This window comes from Lagenorhynchus albirostris, chromosome 19 (genome assembly GCF_949774975.1).
Source record: "Lagenorhynchus albirostris chromosome 19, mLagAlb1.1, whole genome shotgun sequence".
NCBI classification, from domain to species: Eukaryota; Metazoa; Chordata; class Mammalia; order Artiodactyla; family Delphinidae; genus Lagenorhynchus; species Lagenorhynchus albirostris.
This window is the reverse complement of record NC_083113.1, coordinates 5,179,875-5,201,890: the sequence shown is the minus strand read 5'-3', so window position 1 is coordinate 5,201,890 and position 22,016 is coordinate 5,179,875. Positions and strand designations below refer to the sequence as shown.

Below are 22,016 nucleotides of genomic sequence, written 5' to 3'. Positions count from 1 at the left end.
GCTGCATTGGGTCTTCGTTGCTGCGCGCGGGCTTTTTCTGGTTGTGGCAAGTGGGGGCTATTCTTCGTTGACGTGCGTGGGCTTCTCATTGCGGTGGCTTCTCTTGTTGCAGAGCACGGGCTCTGGGCGTGCGGGCTTCAGTAGTTGTGGCTCATGGGCTCTAGAGCTCAGGCGCAGTAGTTGTGGTGCACGGGCTTAGTTGCTCCACGGCATGTGGAATCTTCCTAGACCAGGGCTCAAACGTGTCCCCTGCATTGGCAGGAGGTTTCTTAACCACTGCGCCACCAGGGCATTCCCGCTGCTTATGTTTTTTATGAAATACATAGGCATGGTCTATTATAGGAGAAGAGAAATGACAGTTTCTTAAATAGAGAAGGGACCACAACAAAAAAAGAGGTGAAAGCTTAGTGACTACCAGTGCCTGAGTGCAGCAAGTGGTCATTAGAATAGAGGTTTCCACCTCTGTGTGGAAGGACAAGGACCTGAGGTCCTCACAGGCAGGGAGGGGTCAGGGCTTCAGGTCAAGGTTGGAATCGGTGTTGCCCCTCCACCTCATTTGTGGCCAGGCACTGGGATATCTCTGCCCACTGACCCATCCCCGAGGTCAGCACTGAGCTGTGTCCTCTGTGCGGTTGTAAAACAGCTTCAATTCATTATAATTGTACATGGATATCTGTCCCACCTGTGAGTGTGAGGCTCACTTGGGGTCATCTCTGCCAGGTACATGCCTAGTCAGATGCTGAGTTTGAGAGAGCGGATGCTGTGGGGCAGGGCAGCCACAAGAAGTCACCCATTTCATCTCTGAATGTCAGGACAGACCTGGGAGAAACTCTCTATAGAAAATCACGTGTCTGGGAGCTGAGCATTAGGAATGAACATAAGAGATAAATCCTAATACTGAGAAAAAGTGCTAAGAAGACTATCTGCAGAGCTAGTAACTTGTATTATCCTATCCAAGGAGATAGAATACTAGGAATATATGAAACATTTTAATTTAAGCATGTTTACACATCTGAAAAATTGAAGAAGGAAAATAAATTCTGGAAACAGCAAAAGGGATTATACTGCAGAAGTATATAGGATTTTAGCAATGAATTAGGCAAACACCTTACAGGTAAAAAATAATACTTTCATTAATACACTCAAGATATTCTTTCCATCAAGGAGAAGATACAGCTGAAGAGCCAATTATGAACTTGGAATACAATATTGAGGAGTTTGTTTAGGATGCAGTACGGAGAGACTGGAATTAGAAAGTTGAGGTAGATGAGGAATAGAAAGAACAGGGCTCATGGATATTGTGAATTTCAGAATGAAATCAGTGAGGACAATGTCTGCGACAGTATGAAAGGCCAATTGTTGGTCTTTTACAGAGATGTAGCAAGAACTTACAACTGCTAGTGTGCATGTGTCTATACATGAAATGTGTCTTGCTATTTCGCAACAAAGGGAAGGAAATTGAAGGGAGAAAACGCCAAAAGATATGGGGAAAATACAGTCAAGGAATTAACTGTCAGTGAGGCATTCTATACTCACCCAAATTATCATCAAGGGGCAAAGGTGAAGGGGTCAGCAGGGGAGAAATGCATACATGTGAGAGACTTGGGCGTGTCCGACCTGCTTGGACTCACATCTCCTATGTTAAACCTTCATGTCGGGCTCAGCGTGTCTCCCACAACTGATTATGCCTGTTTTCTATTTACCTCTAATGTGAATGTACTGGGATCTGGGCATCACAATTCCACTGAAACCGTGGCATAAGATTGAGGTGGAAATTACTATGACCTACAGAATAGAAGGACCTCAGGGTCATCTGCGAGGTGCCACAGTTGGCTCATTCTTGTGAAAGTTGATGCTGTTCCCAACTGTGTATCCAGTGCATTCAAACGGGCATCTTGAAGTTGGGCATGAAGGGAGTATTTACCAAAGCAACAGATAATGTACACAAATCAGAACACTGAGAAAAAGTGACGTTTTCATAGAGCTGGTTTGCCAGCACACCACCTGGCTGTCGCTTCAAACACCTTGCGCCCATTCATAAATTTATTTATTTATTTATTTTTGGCTGCGTCGGGCCTTCATTGCTGCGCACAGGCTTTCTCTAGTTGTGGCAAGTGGGGGCTACTCTTTGTTGCAGTGCGTGGGCTTTTCATTGCGATGGTTTCTTTTGTTGCGGAGCACGGGCTGCAGGTGCGTGGGCTTCAGTAGCTGTGGCACACAGGCTCAGTAGTTGTGGCTCACGGGCTCTAGAGCACAGGCTCAGTAGTTGTGGCACACTGGCTTAGTTGCTTCATGGCATGTGGGATCTTCCTGGATCAGGGGTTGAACCCCTGTCCCCTGCATTGGCAGGTGGATTCTTAACCAGTGCGCCACCAGGGAAGTCCACCTGTGCTCGTTCAAACTGGTGGTATTTGGCAGAAACTCTTCCGTGTATCATTTTAGAGGGGAATATGCCTTGAGGGAGTCCAGAGAGGGTTTTCGGAAATGGTTTTGGATTTATGTGTTTTAAACTAGACCTGAATTTCACCCATTTACTCAGTTGCTTAAAACATTCTGGTTCTAGGCTGAAGGGATCGAGGTCAATAGCACACACCAGTGAGTGTGGAAATTAGAAATAAAGCAAAATGTATTACAAGAAAGTGGCAGAGCATGAAGGTGACTTCAGGTGTGGACCCAAACCTGCGATGTGGATGTAGCCTCAAATCACAGGTGTAAAAAAAGAAGGGGAGTAGTCAAGAATAATCAATAATGGTAAGGAGGGAAATTACCACACTTTAATTACGGAAGAGTCTCTACAGCAAGAACCCAGGCATTTCCTGCATGCCAGCATTGATACCCCATGAAATTCTCAGCAGACAGTTCCCTCAATTCATACTGCAGATTTGCCTTCCAAACCTCCTAGTCATACAAGGATCGAACTCACCGAATGGTGGGTTTGTTCCCTCTGTTTACCTCCTGGCTGCATCTTGGGTTCCTCCGTGGCCGTGCTGAGCCTGAAAGAGCAGAATCCTGAGGCCCAGCAGGACTGAGCCGGCCATGCCCATCCGGATGAGAGTCTCCACTGTGTAGTCTTGGGGTTGTGAGGCTAGGAACTGTGGAAAAAGAGGTCACAGGTCAGAGCAGACCCAAATCACCCCAGGATCCCTACATGTCCACTCAGGTCACCTGCATTCCATTAACAGGTTGTGACCCTCGGAGCCCAACCCCAAATTGAGCACTTCTGCTACTCATCACTGTTGGCGTCTGACTTATTTTGTGATGGACTGAGAATGTCAGTTACCGCTGAGAACAAAAAAGACAGGGTATGGGTGAGGAGATGCAGAAATGCTTAAGTAATCTCTTTGATCTTGAATGAGTCTCTGGAACTAAACATGCCAGTCCCGGTACCTGGAGGTGAGCATCTCCAGTGTCTCATTTGCATCTAATCAGGAGGCAAAGATGAACACGTGGGGTTTCAATTTGTCCTGAAAGGATGTGGACCTGAAGTGTCAGGGTTGCCCTTATGGCCTCAGTTTCCCACGATGTCACTCCATAGCCGTCCCCAGACTGGTCACCATCAGCCCAGACCTCCTCTTGTCCCCTCAGGTGATGGGGGTGGTGGTTGTGGAGCTGCAGCAGGAGGTGTGGGGACAGCTCACTCACCTTGACCTGGCCCCATAGGCCCCGACACAGCCCTTTGCTTCTATGTAGCAAGAACACATACAACAACTACAACATAAAGGGGTAAGAATAAAGAGACCTATAGATTTGTACTACAAGGGTGCTACATTTCCCTTGAAGAGGTAAAATACTAGCTCTGTCTTTACTGTGTAAAGTTAGGTATGTACCTGATAATCTCTAGAACAGCCACTTCAACAGCAGTCAAAGACTTACTGTTAACAGCACCAATAGAGAAATTAAAATGGTATGCTAAAAATGTTTTTAAATCCCAGGAAAGGGTAAATAGAAGAACAAGAAAGAGAGGGGACAAAACTTGAAAAATATAAAATGACAAACCTAAATAACAGTGTTATCAGTAATAATATTATATGTAAATGGGAGAAACACAGCAATTAAAAGAGCTTGTAAGATTGGTTTAAGAAAAAACCCACCACCTACACTATGAAGTCCATAAGAAACTCACTTCTTTTTTTAAAAAATAAATTTATTTATTTATTTATTTTTGGCTGTGTTGGGTCTTCATCACTGTGCACAGGCTGTCTGTAGTTGCGGTGAGCGGGGGCTACTCTCTGTTGCGGTGCGCCGGCTTCTTATTGCGGTGCGTGGGCCTCTTATTGCAGTGGCTTCTCCTGTCGTGGAGCATGGGCTGTAGGTGCGCTGGCTTTAGTAGTTGTGGCGTGAGGGCTCAATAGTTGTGGCGCACGGGCCTAGTTGCACGTGGGATCCTCCCAGACCAGGGATCGAACCCGTGTTCCCTCCATTGGCAGGAGGATTCCCAGCCACTGCACCACCAGGGAAGTCCCAGAAACTCACTTGTAATATAACATGTAAATAGGTTAAAAGTAAAAGAGTGAACAATATGAATGAACCTTGGAAACATTATTCAGAGTGAACTAAGGCTGACACAGAATGTCGCATTTTGTATGATTTCACCGACACGAACAGCCTAGAGTAGCCAGACTCCCTAAGGCAGGAATTTGAATGGAGATGACCAGTGCCTGGTTCTCAGGGGGCATGGGGAGTTCTTGCTTAATGGGTACAGAGCTTCTGTTTGGGATTATGAAAATGTTCTGGAAGACGGACAGTGGTCATGATTGCCGAACATGGTCAATGTACTTAAGGCCACTAACTTCGCACTTTAATGATGTTTCAGTGGTGGTGAATATCATGGTGTGTATATTCTACCACATTAAAAAAGTAGAAGGATGAAAAATTACTACGCAAACACTAATCAAAAGTAAATTCAAGTAGTTGTATTGTTTCCTTGTCCCACAAATTACCACAAACTTGGTGGATTAAAACAGCCCAAATATATTATCTTATGGCTCTTGGAAGGCAGCAGTATACAATCAGGTCACTGGTATGAAGTCAGGGAACAGGGAGACATTCATTTACTTCATCTCCATCCAGAACCGGAAGTCTCGAAGGCAGTTGAATTCTATATATTGACCTTGTATGCAGCGATGCAGGAAAACTTTTTAATTAGAGTAGAAGATCTTTACATTATTTTGGATTTTCTGCGAACACAGCTGTGCAGTCTCTTAGTAATACAATATTATTCTTATCCACTTCAGAGCTTCTCGCCTTGTTTTGTTTCACTTACTTGCTTGGTGCCTCCAGGGCCCTGGTGAATACAAGTGGTCATACGGAACATACTTCGATCATTGCCAGTCGTAGACGAAAGGACCTCAGGTTCTCACCTGTACAAATGACGTCTAGTGTTGTTAAACATGCCTTCATCAACGAAAGGGAATTCCCTTCTATTTCTGATGTGTTTTTATTTTCACCAGGAATTGTTGGTATATTTTATCAAAGGCTTTGTCTGCATCTATTAAGGTGATTATTTTTTATTTGTTCTATTAAGGTATTACATTATGTGATAGATTTTTAAAATTTTAAGTTACTCTATCCTTCAAAAAGAAACCCCACAGTATGGTCATGAAGTAATGTCCTTTTAATGTATCACTACGTCTCATTTGTGTGCACTTTATTTAGGGATTTCCATCTAAGCTCATGTGAGAGATCTTCCTGTGACTTCCCCATGTATAATTCCCTTGTCAGGTTTTGGTGTAAATATTTTCCTGATCTGATGTGTTGAGGTATGTTTCTTCTTTTTCTGTTCTTGGGAAATGTTTGTGCAATTTTGGGGTGTGTGTGCGTGTGTGTGTGTCTTTCACGAGTACATAAGTGCTCGGAAGAAATCACCAGTGAAGCCGCCTGAACTGCACACTTACACGTAGGACAGTGATGACCGTCACAGCATTTGTCTGCATCCCATCACACAGTCGCCATTTCTTTTTTTGGTGAGAACATTTGAGATCTGCTCTCTTCAAAACACTCAAGAATGGGATACAGTGTGATTAGCTGTAACCACCATGCTGTATATTAGATCCCCAGAACTTATTCATCTTATAACTGGAAGCTTGTGCCCTTTGACCAATATCTTCCCATTTCCCCCTCGCTCCAACCCCGGGAACCAGCATTCTACTATTTCTTTCATTTTGACTTTGTTAGATTCTATATAGTTCAGTCGTGGGTAAGTTTTGATTAGAGTCAATGTATAAGGTGATAGATTTTCCACTTTTTTTGTCCATTTAGTAAATTGTACACGTGAAGATTTCCATCCCATCTACATTTTCTGTATGTTGGCGTCAAATTTCTCATAATGTTCTGTTACTATCTTTGTAACGTCTGTAGGATTTGTAGTGCTGCCTGCAATCCCTTTCATGCTATTAGAAGTGTGAGCCTTCTCTCTTTTTCCCTCGGCTGTGGTGGCTAGGATTCATGAATGTTTTCAAGAATGAGTTTATTTTTTGCCTTAATTGATTTTCTCTACTTTTTGATTGTCTTCATTATTAGCTACCCTTGTCATTATTATTCCCACCTTCTACCTTCATTTGAAATAATTTGCTATTTTTTCCTGAAGTCTTGGTATGATATGTTAGGTCATCGATTTTTTTAAAGGCTTTTCTAATATATTCAGTCATGATTGTTAATTTTCTCATTTCATATGTTTTGATGTATATTATTTACATTATCATTCATTGAAAACATTTTCCCACTTCTGTTTTGTTTTTTTGTTTGTTTTTTTTTTCGTTTTGATTTTGGTTTTCAACTCACACATTGATTTTTGAGCAGTCTGTTGCATTATTTCCCAAACGTAAGGATATTAGTTATCTTTGAGGGTAGAATCAGGTGACTGCCACAGGATCCCAGGGGCTCCTGGTGGTCTGTGTTGGGAGTCCAGGCTGTCTGTTGGTCGTTAGGCGGTGTCCACTGCAGGCAGGCAGCTCCTGTGCCTTCCAGGGTCCGTGCAGTCTTCCTCCCTGGAGCGTGGGGTCTGGGTCCTTCGTGGGCTAGCGGACGGCGAGAGCAGCATACACGCTGGGCTCTTCTGGGGGCTCCCCTGACTGGGGGGCAGGGGTTGCAGTCTCCCGTCTGAAGGTCGAGTGGTTCAGCTGGGCATAGGTCACATCCTGGGGGGCTTCAGATGCGGCGGCCTACAGTGGGGGAGAGGGAGGGAGGGTGTGTGGTTGGGGTGGGGGAAGCCTGGGGGCCCAGACAGAATGGGACCCACCTGACCGTCCCTCTGCTCGTCCTCTTCCGCTTGTCTGTCCTTCGTGTCCAGCAATCTCCCCGACAGGGAGGAAGGAGAGGTGGCCACCCCCCGCCTTAGTCTTGATCTTGAGTGGTTCACCTGGGCGTACGTCCCCTCCTGAGGGTCTGCATCCTGCCTGTTCTGCTGGAGGGAGAGAGTAGGACAGAAAGGGGACTTCCTGGATCCACTGTGATCTCCTTCCGTCAGCTTTCCACTGTGTTGGCAGAGTGATGCTTTAAAACCTTAGGTCAGGTCACTTTCCTGATGGAAACTCCGGGGACCTCCTAACACCTTGGAGCCTCTGGATTCTTTCTACGGTTCTAATTTCAGTATTAAAACGTTGTCTCCCTTGCTCGTTTGGCTCCAGCCGCATGGCCATCTTCCTGCAAAAGCACGTCCCTGCCTCAGGACCTTTGCACTTGCTGCCCCCCCGGCCATGCACTCTGTCACCTTCTCTTGCTTTACTTTCCTTATCGGGACCTTGCATTCTAGGACGCTACCTTGCTTCTTTACATATAGTCTTCTCACCCACCAGGTGAGCTCCCTGCTACACCTGCAGCACCTACAGGGAGCCGGGGGGATGCGCTCTCCTTGTGCACCACTTTTGGTGAATGAAGGAAGGGGGGCCTGGGGACTTTCGGGTGATTCACTTATTCACAAATCCTCTTGAGACGTGGGGCTTCTCTGCAACGCCAGAAGGTCAGACAGAGGACGGGGAGCCAGGAAAGGGGACCCCGAAGGAGGGGCCATGAGGTCACAAGGAAGCAGGAGGGGTGGAGTCACAGCAGGACGACCCAGGAAGCCCGGAAGGGGAGGTCAGTGTGGGACGCTGCTGGAGCTGGGATGTGAGGACAGAGACGTGTCCATTGGACTGAGTTTGGCAACAAGAAGGTCTCTGGTGGCCTGGACAGGAGCAGGGGTCTCACCGGATGGTCCAGCTGCACCCCGTCCTCAGGCTGTGTGTCCTTCACGGCAGCATCTGCTGGGGCGGAACAGGGTGTGTATCGCTTGGTGGGATCCCCTGAGATCCCTCAGGGCTGGAGCCCCCGCAGTGCATCCAGAAGGGGCCACTGAGACCAGGGGTGAGGGGAAGTGTGGGGTTTCAGTCCGCACCCCCTGAGCCCACCCCTTCCCAGCCTTCCCCTCCCCCACTGCCTCCAGAACCCTGTGTCCCCCACCCCGTCCTCTTCTGCTCACAGAGGGCCTGGTCCTGGGCGGCGGCGGCTGGGCAGGAGCTGGGGGGGAGGCGGGCGTGTTAGGGGGAGAATGAGGGGGAGCTGCGGGCGGGGCGGGCCTGGGGGTCTTCGGGGCGGGAGTTACCTGCTCTGCAGGCCTGTGTCCTTGGGCTCTGGGTCTGCAGCCCCTGCGGGAGGGTGGAAATCAGCCTCGCCCTGGGCTGGGGCAGATGACAGAGGCTCGGCCCTGGGACTCTTATGACCCCTGCCCCTCACTCGGGATTCAGGAGGAAAGAAGGAGACCTGAACTCATACTTGCGTACATGTTTCAACACTTCATGAGATTGAAAAGGAGGAAAATACCTTAAATTATACATGTCAGCTGACAGTACATGTTTTCTTTCTAGATTTTTGAGTTTCAGACTCTGGACAATCTTTTTCTAAGCTGACCTTGCCCGTCTCTTAGGTTTCCCTTCGGCTGGTGCCCTAAGCCCACCACCTCCAGGGGTCTCGGTCACCCCGTTCCCTACTCACCCGACTTCCTGCATCTGCTCTGACCCCGGTGTCGGACGAGGAGGACGAGGGGCAGCAGGACGAAGGCCACCGAGACCCCGATCAGGACATTCAGGTACCATTTGAGACCTGGGGCACCAGTGACGTCATGCATGAGCCCAAGATGCCATTTAATTGAGCACCTACTGTGTGCAGGCTCGTGCTGGGGTCTGTGCATTCATCTCCTCTAACCCACCCCACCCATTTTACAGATGAGGAAACTGAGGCACAGAGAGGGAATTCACCAACCCCAGTGACCCAGTCTGGAGGTGGCAGAGCTGGGATTGGAACCCAGGGCTGTGGGCTCCCTGAGCTGTCCTCCTGCCGTGCCCCGCCCAAGGTGGACACCAGCTTTGTGCTCTGGGGGCTTCTCATTTGCCGCGGGCCTGTCCGAGGGTCTCATCTGGAGCCGAGGGTCCTTCCTTGTTACCCTCCCCTCCCCCATCACAGCAGGGACTGGGGGAGGGGCCGGCTATGTGCGGGGGGCTCTTCATCTTTCCCTCCCCCTCCCCGTACAATGCCACCACCACTGCGGCACTGGGGACAGGCCCCCATACAGTCACATCCTCAGGGGCCTCCCTGTGAGGCCTCCTCTCCTGGGGGGTCAGAGCCAGAAGTCAGAACTGAAGGAAATCTAAGCTCCGGGCCACGATTCTCTGCCTTTACACTTGGAGAAACTGAGGCCCAGGCAGGGGAAGGGGGTCCAAGTCAGCGTCTCCAGAGGTGCGTGAACCAAGGGCATATCTGAGCCCTGCCCCCCTGGACCCAACACCATGTTCCACAGACCCTCACTCACCCGTCTGCGGGCCTGGCTCCGTGGGGGGAAGGGCCCCAACTTCAGAGCCTCCCGGGGGTCAGGACAGAAGGTGAGGGTCGGGGGCTGCTTCTCCCCACGTCAGCCCACTGCTCCTCCCCCAGGATGGGCCCTGAGGGGTCATTCCCTCTCCATGACCCCCACCGTTCATCCATCAGCCTCAGAGCTCCTGGTGCCTGTGGTCACTCCAGCATCTCTACCTGACCCCAGCCCCCCGGGGACACAAGCTGTGCTGAGATTGGGTCAGGATTTAGAGCAGCTGAGGACCTCAAGGGACAGGCCTGGGGCCAGGTGTCCACATATTGGGCAGAGGCCCCAGTGGCTCACCAGCTCTTGAATTGGGCCCTGTGTGTGGGTGGTGGTGTCCCCAGAGGATCCTGGGAAAACGCCTGTAGTTGGGTGAGGGGCTGCGGCTTCCCTGGGATCCCCCCTCTGCTCACACTCTGGTGCTGTCTCTGCTCTGGGGCTGCCCTTGGCTTTCCCCCTCCTCCTATCTGAGAAGTCTGGTGACCGGACGTGAGAAGCAGCAGGGACGGGAGGGTCTGGTTTCCCTCCGTCCCTCTGCAGGCTGGACCCCCTCCGGATCACCCTCCCTGGACTCTCCTTTGGAGCCCCCCTCACTCCTATCCTAGAAAGGGGGTCACCTTCAGAGCTGACAACAGGGACACAGAGGGGACAGGGCTGGGGCCCCTCACCTGAGACCGTGAGCTCCAGGGGGGCACTGGCGTGTGACAGCAGGTAGGGGTTACTGCTGAGTGAGCTGTAGCACCTGTAGGTCCCATTGTGTGCTGAGGTCACGGGACTCATGGAGAATTCGGCCTGGAAATGCCCACCTCGGTACTTTGATCTAAGACGCACTGGGGGCCGGGCTGCCCCCTCCTTGAACAGAAGGAAAGTTTCCCTTGTGCTCCGTGACTGACACAGCAGGGTCACGTTCTCTCCTGAGGCCACCAGGGGGCCCGGCTGCACCGAGAGGGAGGGCGTGTCAGGGAACCACCCTAGAGAGAGGAAGGGGGGTGAGGGGCTGCCCGCCCCCTGGTTCCGAACTGCGACTCAGCAGGGCCTCCCTGAGGCCCCTCATCTCTGTCTGTCTCTGTTTTCTCCGAGTCTCTCCCTCTCCCTGCCCACCCCCGTCTCTGTCTGTCTCCCTCCCTCCCTCCCTGGGGACCCCTCACGCCTGGTCCCAGCATCACCACCTGGGGCTCCCCCGGCAGGGCCTGTGCAGAGTCTGGGTCCCTGACTGACCCGCTGGCTCCTCACCTGCCACCAGGATGTCCAGGGGGTCACTGGGGGCCGACCACTCGGAGGAGAGGTTGTGTCCACCGTAGCATCTGTACCGACCCGCGTGGGTGATGGTCACCGGGCCCAGGGGGAAGTCGGCCTGAGAGAGCCCAGCCTGGGGCTGCCGGCCAGGGCGCTGGGGGAGGGCCTGTCTTCCCTCCTGGGACAGAGCGAATCTGCCATAGCCGACGTCAGAGCGACACTGGAGGGTCAGGCTCTGTCCAGAGGCCACGACGGGGCCCTGCGGGGTCAGGAGGGAGGGCTTCCCAGACACACCTGGGGGAAGACCAGCCCTGGGCTGTAGGGGCTGGTTCCTCCCATGAAGCCCCTTCTCCCATCCTGGTCCCCAGGCCTCACTGTCGCTCACACTCTGTCTCTCTGTCCTGTGCGCCCCGCTCCCCCCTCACCCCACCCTTGCATCTGGGACAATCCTGGGAGAAAAGCATCTAATAATCTGTCTCGTGCCTCAAAAAGTGTGTGAGGCCGGGGAGGACCTCCTCACCTGGGAACAGGAGCTCCAGGGGGTCACTGGGGGCCGACCACACCTGGGGGGTGTCCCTGTAAAAGCCGTGGCATCTGAACATCCACCTGTCGCTGGGGGTCACGCGACCCACGGGGAGCAGGGCCTGGGTCTGCCCATGGGGGCCTCGCTGTGCATCCAGGGTCCAGGAGGACTTGGGTTCTCCTTCCTTAGTCAGAATGAACCCGTGCAGTCCCTGCCATGAGCCACACTGGAGGGTCACGTTCCCTCCCGAGGTCACCACAGGGCTAGGCAGGGCTGAGAGGGTGGGTTTGCTGTGGGCCCCTAGGAGAGAAGGAGGGAGCTTGTGAAATGGGGCTCATACCCCCCTTTCCTCCCCCAGGGCTGGGCTGTGAGAGGGACACACCCCTGAGAGCAGACCCCCTTCCTGAGGGCAGAGCCCGATGCTGGGACCCCCGAGTGTCCTCTCACCTGTCACCACCAGTTCCAGGGGGCCACTGCGCTCTGACCAGCCAGTGGGGCTGCGATAGTAACAGTGATATCTCCCTGCGTAGTCCTGTGTCATGTATGAGATGGAGAAGTTGCCCTTGTCCCCGGGCTCCAGTGAGGGCTTTCTGTACCAGGGAGGTGAGCTTCCCTCTTTATTCAGATGGAATTCCTGGACCCCCAGGGTCCCCTGACACCAGATGGTCACGGGGCTCCCCCAGGGGATCACAGAGCCTGGCTCAGCCCAGATGGTGGGTTTGGGGAGGGTGTCTGGAAGGACATCAGAGGCTGGGTCACAAGACATCCTCACCCCCAGGTCCCCAGCTCTCAGCCCCCAACCTCCCAGACTCCCCCTCCTTCAGCTCAGAACTGCTGTTCCCCACCGCATTGCCTGGGGGTGGCCCCTTGTCCCCATGAGCAGGAGGGAGCTGGGACACCTGGGGACAGACTCACCTGCCTGCACCTGGGTCCTCAGGCCCACACTCAGCCCTGGAAGAGAGACCCCTGTGAGAGGTTCGCCCTGAATCCTGAGCAGCGCCTCTCCTACCCGTGAGCTTCCTGAGTCCTGGGGTCTCCTGACAGAGCAGCCTGGCTGTTGGGAGGGGTCCGTCCCTGGCTGGGGCTTCCCCTCCCCCTCCTCCATCTCACCGAGGCAGAGCAGGGCCTTGAGGCTGGGGGTCATGGCGTCTCGTCCCTGTGGTCCAGGCGGTGCAGATGGAGGAGACCTCGGTGCCCTCAGGACGGAGACCCGAGGGTGTGTCCACTGGGAGGCTGGTCCTCCCCGTCACGGGGCTGTCACGTCAGCAGCCCCACAGGAAGGGGAACTGCCCCTCCCCAGAAACCTGGCACTAGTTTCCACAGGGCTCAGGCTGGAGTGGGCAGCGGCCTTCTGCAGGCTGCCAAGTCCCCGGACTCAGCCCCTCCCATCTTCCAAGCCCGCAGGCGCGTCTCTCCTTCTTCTGCTTCTGAGTCCCATTGACCTTGGCTCTGACCTTTGTACCTCACTCCTTCACTCATCAGGACCTTGGTGGTAACGTGGCCGCCCCCCCCCCCGGGTAATCCAGGAGTGTCTCCCCATCTCCAGCACTTAGAAGGTGCCTTGGGGGGATCTTCAAGGAAAATTCAGGGCTCATCCTAAGAGTACAAAATGATAATAATACAAATAGAACTCAGTATCCTTCTGCGCGGAGTAAGGTAGAGCAGGTAGTGAGTTTCGAAATCACGGTGACTTTCCTGCCCACCCCGTCTGAGCAGAGGGACAAGAGGACAGAGCCTGGGAGGCGACGCCGACTAAGGATACCTCGGGCAGGTGCCCATCACCCCCAGCGCGGGTTTCAACACTAAAGGTTTCACAGGAAGCAGAGCAGCTGTTTCCCTACACGTCAGTCTCTGTTACCATCCCAAATAAGATGCGTGACGTCTCCTTTTTCAGAAAACAATTTCTGTGCATCATAAACCCCAGATGTGAGCTCCAGACACGGTCCAAATACGCCATCAAATGCCGCGAGCCCGATGCTGGCTTTCAAGCTGGACGGTCAGAAGATCAATGGTTCCCGCCCAAGGTATTTCCTCTCCCCCCACTTCAGTGGTTTGTGTTCATCTCCAAACGCTCCTAGATCATGGAGTCGTGTTTGGATTAATGAGATTTAAAACAAGCTCACGAATGGAGATGTTGGGTTCTTTCCTTCACAGCCTTGGTCATACTGGGGTTGATGAGAGACGTGACTGAGGGCTCCTGAGGAAGGGCAGACCCTGCAGAGAAAGGAAGCGTGATAAACACAGAATAGGAGGTTTGCCCAAACCACTTCCTTGTTAGATGCCAGTTGTGCATTTTGGGGTGGAATACCACTCAAGCCATATTGTCCTTGTTTCTCCTTTTTGGTGATTGGGTCTTTCCTGACTTGGTTAATTCGGCATGCCCCAGGTTTCTCCAGAGTAAGGCTGTTATTTCCCCTTTGTAATTAATCACTGGTCTGTGGGGAGGTACTTTGAGAGTTTGTACGTATCATGCTCCTTATTAAATTTTCACTTTATAAGTTTAGCAGCTACTGACCCTATGCCATAGCAAAAGCTTCTCTTCTCCCAAATGCACCCATTCACGTGGAAATCACATTGTTTATAATATCCCAGTACTTTTAAATGCCTGTAAAATACGGCCAATCCTTCTTGTGTTTCTTCTGTCATAATAAGCAGACGCATCTAGACTTTCTTATTTCCTCACGACTCAGAGGCTGTACGGTGTGCTTTAATTTCTGGTTGATCTCGTCCCCACTACCCGCATAGCTCTTCTCTTTGTGTGTTTTCCTAAGTATTCTTACGTTTTTATTTTTCCATATGGAGCTTAGTATCAACTTGTCTAGTTCAAGAAGAAAAGCTTGTTAAACTCAAAATCTTCTGCACAGCAAAGGAAACCATAAACAAAACAAAAAGACAGCCCACGGATTGGGAGAAAATATTTGTTGCAGATGATGTGACTGACAAGGGATTAGTCTCCAAAATTTACAAACAGTTCATGAGCCTTAATATCATCAAAACAAACAACCCAATGAAAAAATGGACAGAAGACCTAAATAGACGTTTCTCCAAAAAAGATATACCGATCGCCAAGAGGCACATGAAAAGATGTTCAACATCGCTAATTATTAGAGAAATGCAAATCAAAACTACAATGAGGTATCACCTCACACCAGTCAGAATGGCCATCATCAAAAAATCCACAAACAATAAATGCTGGAGAGGGTGTGGAGAGAAGGGAACCCTCCTGCACTGTTGGTGGGAATGTAAATTGGTGTAGCCACTGTGGAGAACAGTATAGAGGTTCCTTAAAAGGCTAAAAATGGAGCTACCATCTGTTCCAGCAATCCCACTCCCGGACATATACCCTGAGAAACATATGGTCCAAAAGGATACTTGCACCCCAGTGTTCATTGCAGCACTTTACAATAGCCAAGACCTGGAAGCAACCTAAATGTCCATCGACAGGAATGGATAAAGAAGACATAGTACATATATACAGTGGAATATTGCTCAGCCATTAAAAAGAATGAAATAATGCCATTTGCAGCAACATGGATGGACCTACAGATTGGCATACAGAGTGAAGTAAGTCAGACAGAGAAAGTGAAATATCGTATGATATCCCTTATATGTGGAATCTAAAAAGAAATGATACAAATGAACTTATTAACAAAACAGAAACAGACTCACAGACTTGCAGAATGAACTTAGGGTTACCGGGCGGGGGGGGAAGGATGGAGGGAAGGGATAGTCAGGGAGTTTGGGATTGACATGTACACACTGCTATATTTAAAATGGATAACCAACAAGAACCTACTGTATGGCACAGGGAACTCTGCTCAATGTTGTGTGGCAGCCTGGATGGGAGGGGAGTCTGAGGGAGAATGGATACATGTATATGTATGGCTGAGTCCCTTTGCCTTGCACCTGAAAGTATCACAACGTTGTTAATCGACTATATTCCAATATAAAATAAAAAGTTTAAAAAAAAAGAAGAAGAAAAGCTTGTTGGTGTATTTGGAGGACTGAGGTACATTTATAAATTAGCCTACGAAGAACTGACATGTTTGTGATGCTGAGTCACTCTGTCTAAGGATAAGGTGATTTTCTTAATTTGCTCAAATCTAATTTTTCCGCCATTCAGAAATGTTTGAAAGATATACATTTGCATGGGTTAAGTTTTGCACATTTCTTATTACATTTATTCCACAGAATTTTCCTTTGTTGTTGTTGACATTCAGGGTGAAGTTGGGATTTATTTGTGTATATGAAAATGGTTAGTTCATAGAAATTAAGTTTATAGGGACTACTAATTTGATTTTTTTTAATGGTTGAGTGACTTTTATCATTGAGTCTCTAGGGCTTTCCAGTCTGCTTCCTTTCTACACCCTCCACTCTCACTGCATGATACAGCCCTCCCACCACATCCTCTTTCGCCCAATTCCCCAAGTTCTACACGTGCATATTCTCCCCGGTGTTCATAGTCCTCCAAGAACTGGCTCATCCTGCCTTTCCAACTCTGTTTTCCAATCAATATCCCTATCAGAGCAGAACAACTACAATCCATGTGAGGGCAGGGTCTTGCATTGCCAGAAATTCAGTGAAAAAAAAAAAAAGTTGGCGATGGTGCATTCTGAGTCCTTTAATATTCCACCCTCTTTTTGGGGGGCAACTGGCCTAGTTTCCTAGCACCTAGAGAACAATGAAAAATTTGTGTAGATGCAAGAATTATAAAGATAAGTCTGATTTGGAAAGCCTATAATACTACAAAATAAGAATCTAGAAGTGTAAAACCCTCATAAAAACAATAGGAATAGGACATCCCTGGTGGCGCAGTGGTTAAGAATCTGCCTGCCAATGCAGGGGACATGGGTTCGAGCCCTGGTCCGGGAAGATCCCACATGCCGCAGAGCAACTAAGCCCGTGCACCACAACTACTGAGCCCACATGCCACAACTACTGAGCCGTGTGCCACAACTACTGAGCCGCATGCCACAACTACTGAGCCCACATGCCACAACTACTGAGCTGCGTGCCACAACTACTGAAGCCTGCGTGCCTGGAGCCCGCGCACCACAACCAAGAGCAGCCCCCATTCACGCAACTAGAGAAAGCCTGCACACAGCAATGAAAACCCAATGCAGCCAAAAATAAATACATAAATAAGATTTAAAAAAATAGGAGTAAATTCATTCTCCCAGGCCAGGATTTCCAGAAGTTTCCTTAAGAGCTGATGGAACCAGATGACAACTAGGACAGGACGCCCTTTGTTTATTGCCTTTCTTTCTGTTGGCCTTCCAGAACATTCTTGCATGTTTCTCCCTTTATCCTAGTTAGCCGTCTCCACTCCAGGCCACTCTCATCTGGCCTCTGCTACCCCTCAGTCAGTGTAGAAAGGTGCAGGCTTGTAACCAGCGCCCATTTCTTTCTCTCCCTCCCTCGGGCAGCAACCTTCGGTGGCCGGGCTGTGGTTTCCTTTGTTAGAGAGCTGCCATGTTAGGTACTGCTGGGGTCCTAGGCTAGATGTGCAGCAGTTCCAATGGGTGTGGCCTGAAATGATCTAGAATTGTGGTCTGATCTAGGAGGTGACTAACCATTGTTCAGCTCTGTTCTCAAAAGGGTGAGAGGACCTTCTAACTTCAGAACTGACACATTGGGTGGGAGGGAAAAGAGGAAGCAGGGATTGAAAGAAAGATTGTCATATGATACAGAAGGCAAAGACGCAGAGACTTTCAGCAGGGCTGGAGTCAAGTGAACAGACACTGCATTAAATCCATTGACTTTAGGTTTCCAAGCACACGTTTTTAGCCTCTGTTTCATATCCCTCTGGGTGACCTGCTGATTTCGTGTTCGATCTGGTTGACAGCTCTGTAGGTCTCAGCATCCCACGGACAGCATCCCTTCTCAAGGATGCCTACATGGCTCTCCACATTTGGGGGAAGGACCTTATCTGAAACAATTTCAGCCCCAAACCATGAAGAATGAAACCATCCCTGGGGAAAATTCCAAGCAATGGGGAATAGGAATACATTCCTATGAATGAATACATTCCCAAGTGTCCATGCATACATTCCCAAGTGTCCATGCATACATTCCCAAGTGTCCATGCGTACATTCCCAAGTGTCCATGCGTACATTCCCAAGTGTCCATGCTACATTCCCAAGCGTCCGTGCGTACATTCCCAAGCGTCCGTGCGTACATTCCCAAGCGTCCGTGCGTACATTCCCAAGCGTCCGTGCGTACATTCCCAAGCGCCCGTGCGAACATTCCCAAGCATCCGTGCGTACATTCCCAAGCGTCCGTGCGTACATTCCCAAGTGTCTCTTCCTTTGGAAGGAAAATTCTGCAGGGTATTCTGTACACTCTCAGAGATCCTGGTGGAGTCTTGTTCACATCACCTCGTGCAGGGACCTCAGTAATGCATCCCTATTTCAGGAATTCCTTTCCTTCAAGCTTTCCCTATCCCACTCCCTCATTCTTGCTTCTCAAATAAACTACCCACACTTACATCCCTGTCTTAGGTCCTGCTTTCAGAGTAACAGTAATTCAAGGATGGGAAAATGCCATGAGGTGTTCTGTTTTTATTTTTTTCCAATGACATGATCTTTTGTCTAACTGCTCGAGATCACTCACCTTAACCATTCCAGGACTTCTTGGACTTGACCCATTTATTCATCCATTCACCTTTCACAAATCTTATCCCTGTTCACTAAAAAAATATTAAAGTATGTCAACCCATGGCCATCCCAGGAAATGAGGAGATAAAGTTGAGCAGAGCAGATGTATTCTCTGCCCTCATGGAAGGTCTGGTGTTGTACGAAAGACTAAATAAAACAATTACACAAATCTAAAGTGGGAAGAAGCATTAGTCCTCTGGGAGAACAGTTTAAAGCAATAAGAAAAATAAATAACCAATTTTATTAATTTGGATTTGAAGGTGGTAAGGGAAAGCTAAATTACTTAAATTATAGCTAAATGCCCAGAATCAATCAGCATTTTCTAAATTAAGTGAATTATAAGGAAAGAGAAGGAAACATTACAAACTATCATGGGCAAGTCTTCAAATGGATGAATCTTAACACATTCGAAGAAATAAAAATATCACAGGCATGTTCAATCCTAATTGATTCCTGAATGTGTTTCACTCTACAATCAAGCCTTCACGAGATACACAAAACACTATCTAACTGGGATGCATGGTTAACCTCCAATTTACTTTGGGAGCGTGGGTGTTCTGGCATCCGTAGGAACCCATGTTTTATTGTCAATTACATGTCCTGTGACACTGGGAAGGATGGTCCCAACTCTAACCCCAAGTTGCATCTCCAGGGTGAGGTTCACGTTCTGATTGGATTTAGTTAAGGGTGATCAGTTGCAGAGTTTATTGGTAGGTGAGTGGAACCCCAAAAGTCCAACATGTGGATTCTTCTCTATGGTAGGTCAACTCTCCCATCAGCTGGGTCATTCTGAGCATGTTCCAGACTCTGACTTTCTCCACTCTGTACATAACATCCTCATTTCCTTTCTTCAGACTACCAGTTGAGTGGAGCTGAGAAGAGATTTGTCTCAGAATAGAGTAAATCCTGTGCCTGACCCCCACTGTTTAACTGGACCCAGTGGACAGTGGGACCCAAAAGTCTAGATTGATTATCTTACTCCCATTTTGAAAGTATAAGAGTACATTTAGTCTTGGATTTGCTGTTATACAGACTATTTTATTTGTTTGTTTTTATTGAAGTGTAGTTGATTTACAATGTTGTGTTAGTTTCAGGTGTACAGCAAAGTGATTTAGTTATATATATATATATATATATATATATGTATATACTCTTTCAGATTCTTTTCCATTACAGGTTATTACAAGATATTGAGTAATAGTCCCCTGTGCTATACAGTAGATCCTTGTTGTTTTATGTATATTTTATATATATATATATATATATATATATATATATATATATATATATATATATATATATTACTGTGTATCTGTTAATCCCAAACTCCTGATTTATCCTTCCCCACTTTCCCCTTTGGTAACCAGAAGTGGGTTTTCAGGGTCTGTGAGTCTATTTCTGTTTTGTAAATAAGTTCATTTGTATCATTTTTTTTAGATTCCACATGTAAGTGATAGCATATGATATTTGTCTTTCTCTGACTTCCTTCACTTAATATGATAATCTTTAGGTCCATCCATGTTGCTGCAAATGGCATTATTTCATTCTTTTTTATGGCTAAGTAATATTCCATTGTATATATGTGCCACATCTTCTTTATCCATTCCTCTGTCTATGGACATTTAAGTTGCTTCCGTGTCTTGGATATTGTAAATTGTGCTGCAGTGAAAATTGGGGTGCATGTATCTTTTCAAATTAGAGTTTTCTCTGGATATATGCCCAGGAGTAGGATTGCTGGGTCATATGGTAGCTCTATTTTTAGTTTTTTAGGAAGCCTCCATACTGTTCTCCATAGTGGCTGCACAAATTTACATTCCCACCAACAGTGTAGGAGGGTTCCCTTTTCTCCACACCCTCTCCAGCATTTACTGTTTGTAGACTTTTTAATAATGGAGCACAGAGTACTTAAAATTCCTTCAGTTGAAAGCTCTTGGCACTCGGACAGGGCAATTCTGTGACTTAAACCTATTTTTCTTCATTTGCAAGGTGCTAATTGCATGCCCAGAGACAGGTTAGGTTGACCAGATGTTCAAGCAGATGTTACAGTAGGATTGCCTAAAAGACAATATGAAGACGGATTTGCTCTAGAACTTTCTCATGTTTTCAAAAAAAAAGATACTCCAAGTTTTTTGACTATTTCTTGAGTGTAGGAGAGCAATGGGATTCAGTTTTCCATAAAAACAGCGTCCATCTTCCTCACCCTGTGTCACTTCCACACCACACACACCATGTTTCCAGAGCACTCAGTATCTCCAAGTGTTTAGAGGATGGATTGGCTGCCTTGATTTCCATTTTCTTCTGTGCATATCTCATTCGATTTATTACCACCACACCCTGTCAGTCACTCTGTTGTCGGTCACCCAGACGATATAGAGGTCAAACCACCAGATGTCTGGAGTAGTATTTGACCAGCCAGATATTAGAGGCATGTATCCAAAGAGTAAAAATCCCTCTGCACCTAAACAGGGGCTTGAAAACAGGTGACAGGGAAAGCATATTGCTGCTGTTCGCCTCTGCAGAGTAGGATCCAGGACTCCTCAAGACATGGCTCCTATAGAGAAGAGGAGAGAGAGGATCAGGGAGGGGGGAGGGAAGGGGGAGGAGAGGAGGGAGCTGGAAAGACTTTGGGGGTTTTGGTGACAATGCCTTCCACCTGTTGGAACAGGAGCCCAGCGGGAGGTGGCGGTACCTGGACTCCAAGGAGGGCAGAGGTGGGGAAAGACATGGTGCATCGAGAGAGGTAGGCCTGCGGAATCCCCAGACACCATGATAGATTGGAACAGGTGGAGAGGGAAGAAGGCCCCATGGACAGCTCCTCACCTGTGACCACCAGCTCCAGGGGGTTTCTGTGCTCAGTCAAGGTGGACCTTTATTAATAGAGGCAGTGAAAATGCTGGGCAGTGTCTCCACTCACTACAGTGATGGGCAGTCTGGCCTCTGTCTCATGTGGATCGAACTGGGATGTGAAAGGATTTCTATCCTGTTCCATGTCCAGGTGGAACACCTTAACCCCAGCAGGGCCCCTGCACACATTGGTCACAGGCCACCCCCAGAGGATCACAGAATCTGGCTTGGCCCAGATGGAGGGTCTGGGCAGGGACCCTAGGAGAGGAGCACAACAGGGTCTCAGGGTCCACTGTGACAACATAGACTTTTCTTCCCTTCGAGGGACAGGAGGGACATAATGCAGAGATTGACCCTCCCAACTTAGGTCAGCCCAGGTGACACAGAGCTAAGCAGGGACTGCAGGGGTGACTGTCCCCCCCCCCAGGAGCCTAGGAGGTCCTGGAGTAGAGGCTGGATGGAGGCAGGGCCTAGACCCCATCCAGTATCTCCTGCCCCCTCTGTCCCTGGAGGCCTGAGCCCAGGAAGGGGGCGGGATCAGGGGATATGGCCGGCCTCGTCATTTTCTCCTTACTTGTCCTGGGGTGGGAACAGTGCCCGGCATGTCCGGAAGAGAGCAGGACAGGTTCCCAGGGGCACGGTGGGGCCTACATCACTGGTCTAACAGGAGAGAAGTGGGTGCTCACAGGCCCAACTCTAGATTTCTCTATTTGGGTCACAAAGACCTCGGGTTTTAGAAGGTGTTTCTAGCTAGATGTGTCATAACCAGACTCAACCCAAGTCCAAATGAAACAAGCATGGTATTAACTCATCAGAGATAAAAAACATGATAGGTAGATAAACAGGTAGATTGATTGATAAATAGCTAGATGATACATAGATAGATACTTAGATATATAGATAGTTACATAGACACTAGATAGATAGCTA

General features: G+C 48.8%; 2 protein-coding genes across 11 annotated transcripts in view; one reads left to right on the top strand and one right to left on the bottom strand.

The window, feature by feature from the left end:
* CDC42EP5 (CDC42 effector protein 5) overlaps positions 1-22,016 on the top strand; it is a 145,081-nt gene that overhangs the window by 95,671 nt on the left and 27,394 nt on the right. For 7 of the 10 annotated variants that reach the window (XM_060131329.1, XM_060131327.1, XM_060131332.1 and 4 more), the window contains 2 exons: positions 8,900-9,061; positions 13,480-13,609. The exons of 2 other annotated variants lie outside the window; for them this stretch is intronic. The gene's annotated coding sequence lies outside the window, so the exon portion shown is untranslated. The remainder of the gene's footprint in view (positions 1-8,899; positions 9,062-13,479; positions 13,610-22,016) is intronic. One more of the 10 variants, XM_060131335.1, reaches the window with a different exon arrangement.
* Positions 6,742-12,780, bottom strand: LOC132509839 (leukocyte immunoglobulin-like receptor subfamily B member 3). The gene is made up of 14 exons (XM_060131357.1): positions 12,696-12,780; positions 12,501-12,536; positions 12,033-12,317; positions 11,583-11,885; positions 11,060-11,356; positions 10,495-10,797; positions 10,374-10,376; positions 9,782-9,829; positions 8,968-9,075; positions 8,579-8,621; positions 8,456-8,493; positions 8,185-8,237; positions 7,238-7,402; positions 6,742-7,160 (listed from the first exon to the last, which is right to left on the bottom strand). Exons 1-14 carry the CDS (start codon positions 12,727-12,729, stop codon positions 7,017-7,019), a joined length of 1,860 nt encoding a protein of 619 aa, XP_059987340.1. The 5' UTR covers positions 12,730-12,780; the 3' UTR covers positions 6,742-7,016.

Bases quoted from the DNA above. Each gene is read 5' to 3' on its own strand.
- LOC132509839 (XM_060131357.1), bottom strand. From the start codon at position 12,729: ATGACCCCCAGCCTCAAGGCCCTGCTCTGCCTCG. The intron at 11,357-11,582 runs GTGAGGAGGTCC...GTCTTCCCCCAG, and splicing joins CCTGGAGCTCCTGTTCCCAG to GTGTGTCTGGGAAGCCCTCC. The intron at 7,403-8,184 runs GTGAGACCCCTG...CTCTCCCTCCAG, and splicing joins GGGTGCAGCTGGACCATCCG to CAGAACAGGCAGGATGCAGA.